Source organism: Oryx dammah, unplaced genomic scaffold (assembly GCF_014754425.2).
Source record: "Oryx dammah isolate SB20612 unplaced genomic scaffold, SCBI_Odam_1.1 HiC_scaffold_1070, whole genome shotgun sequence".
NCBI classification, from domain to species: domain Eukaryota; kingdom Metazoa; phylum Chordata; class Mammalia; order Artiodactyla; family Bovidae; genus Oryx; species Oryx dammah.
The window spans coordinates 1-2,238 of NW_024071209.1; the positions used below are offsets into that span (position 1 = coordinate 1).

General features: G+C 40.9%; 1 protein-coding gene across 1 annotated transcript in view; it reads left to right on the top strand.

Moving 5' to 3' along the window:
- Window positions 1-1,297: 1,297 nt before the first annotated feature.
- Window positions 1,298-2,238, top strand: part of LOC120859458 (UDP-glucuronosyltransferase 2B17-like) — a 1,668-nt gene continuing 727 nt past the window's right edge. The window contains exon 1 of the mRNA XM_040235557.1: window positions 1,298-2,036. Within this exon, the coding sequence (XP_040091491.1) occupies window positions 1,298-2,036 (739 nt within the window). The remainder of the gene's footprint in view (window positions 2,037-2,238) is intronic.

Genomic DNA, 2,238 nt, shown 5'->3' on the forward strand with positions numbered 1-2,238 from the left:
CACAGCAGCTTAGGCCCAGGAGTGCAGTGTCATATAGCAGTACAGCCTTGGAATGATGAGTCAAAATTCCAACTCTGGCCTCAGGAGAAGTCACAGAGCAGTAGCATCATGGTCCCAGCGATGGCCTGTTAAAGCCACATGTCAGGACCCATGAGGTGGACTGGAGAGCAGCAGTGGTGTGTTCCCAGTTGTGGTGGGTCAAAGCACTGACCTAGCACACACTGTGAGGTGAAGTGTAGGAGCACTGTGGCCCAAACAATGCTAAGGTGACGCTGAGATTTAGGACCCAGGAATAAGCTGTAGAACAGCAGCAGCTCAGCCTAATAACCAGTCAAAGCTACAACTAGGAACACAGAATCAGGTTCAGCAATAGCAGCATGGCTTTTGTTATGGCAAGACCAAGCACTAAGGTAGAAGCTGGGGGCAGAGCACACAGCAGCAGCTCTCATCCCATACATGTCAAGGCACTGTGGTCACAATCAAGGAAGGTAGGGTGGGTATGGAGGTGACAGGGCCCCAAGGCCAGGTATCCCCACAGTGACTTGTCAAAATACAAGGAGGACACAGTAGCAAGGAGTCTGGTCAGCTTTGTCAGCTGGAATCAGTGTTGGTAAAGACTGTAAGTCTTTGCTACTTCAAATGTCTATGATGGTGAGATTTGCCGGAGTTCTGTTCTCCTTTTTCCCATGGGATGAAATCCCTTTGAGAGAATCCTTGCTGGTGTCAAGCTCTGAACTGGGAGATACAGTGATCTGGTTAAAAAGCTCTCCCATGCTTTGCTACATGGCCATCCTCAGTTTTTGCATTCTGCAAGGTTTCTGCTCTATTTTTGTTGTAGTCCAGAACTTAACCAGTGTAATTTAAATTGGTTTCTACTTGTTCATTTATTGTTTCTGTAGGGGGTAAAGGTGTTTGGAACTCCTAACCTTCCAACTTGTGGATGTCATCTTATCTACTTCAGTGTCAAGGAGACTGCAGACATAAGGTCCACTCACATGTTATTGATTTTACAGTAGTCTATACATTTCTCTCTTACATATTAATAACATAGTTGACTTGCATGTGCAAGATCATTGACTTTTATGTCAGTGATAATACTGACAAAACAATATTAAACGCTTTGTTATCATGAAATGTTCTACACTTTGCCCTTTCAATTGATTTCCACAGGGGCTGACTACTCATAAAATTTAGTTATTTGAAGTGTAGGAGTTAACTTTTAACTTCCTGATTGATTTCTCCTTAGATATAAGCATGAGCAATACCAAAATGATAGAGTAATTTTTAAGTACTGCATATGAGCAAGATGTCTATGAGATGGCTCTCACCTCTGCTGCTGCTACAGCTGACTTGCTACTTTAGCTCTGGGAGTTGTGGAAAGGTGCTGGTGTGGCCAGTGGAATTTAGTCATTGGATGAATATGAAGGCAGTTCTGGATGAACTAGTCATGAGGGGTCATGAGGTGACTGTTCTAATATCTTCAGCTTCCACTATTACTGATGCCAACAAACCATCTGCTTTTAAGTTTGAGATTTTCCCTGTAACTTTAACTAAAGATGATTTTGAGAATGCTGTCAAGAATTTGATTGAGAAATGGACATATATGGCAAAAAGTTCATTTTGGACAAATGTTTCATCATTGAGAGAATTGAAAAGCTTAATTTGGGAATTTTCTGGAATGCTTATGAAAATCTGTAAAGAAGTTGTTTCAAAAAAGAAACTTATAACAAAACTACAGGAATCAAGGTTTGATGTCCTTCTTGCAGATGCCGTTGGACCCTGTGGTGAGCTGCTGACTGAGATACTTAGAATACCGTTAGTGTACAGTCTCCGTTTCTCACCTGGCTATTTGTTTGAAAAGTATAGTGGACAACTTTCATTCCCACCATCCTATGTACCTGTTATATTTTCAGCATTAAGTGATCACATGACATTCATGGAAAGGGTCAAAAATGTGATATATGTACTTTATTTTGACTTCTATTTCGAGACATTTGATATGAAGACATGGAATGAGTTTTACAGTGAAGTACTAGGTAAGTTATCTTTTTGGTTGGTAGCATGAAGTCCTAATTTTCCAATTGCCTTGGAAGGTGACCACATAAACATAAAGCCACAGGATTTTGTCTCTTACAAGGAAATGAGGGAATGAAAATATAAAATGACCCATCAATGCCATAAATATTATGGAAACACTTAAATCATAGGGTAACGTAGAACCTTGTGGCCCATTCCTAG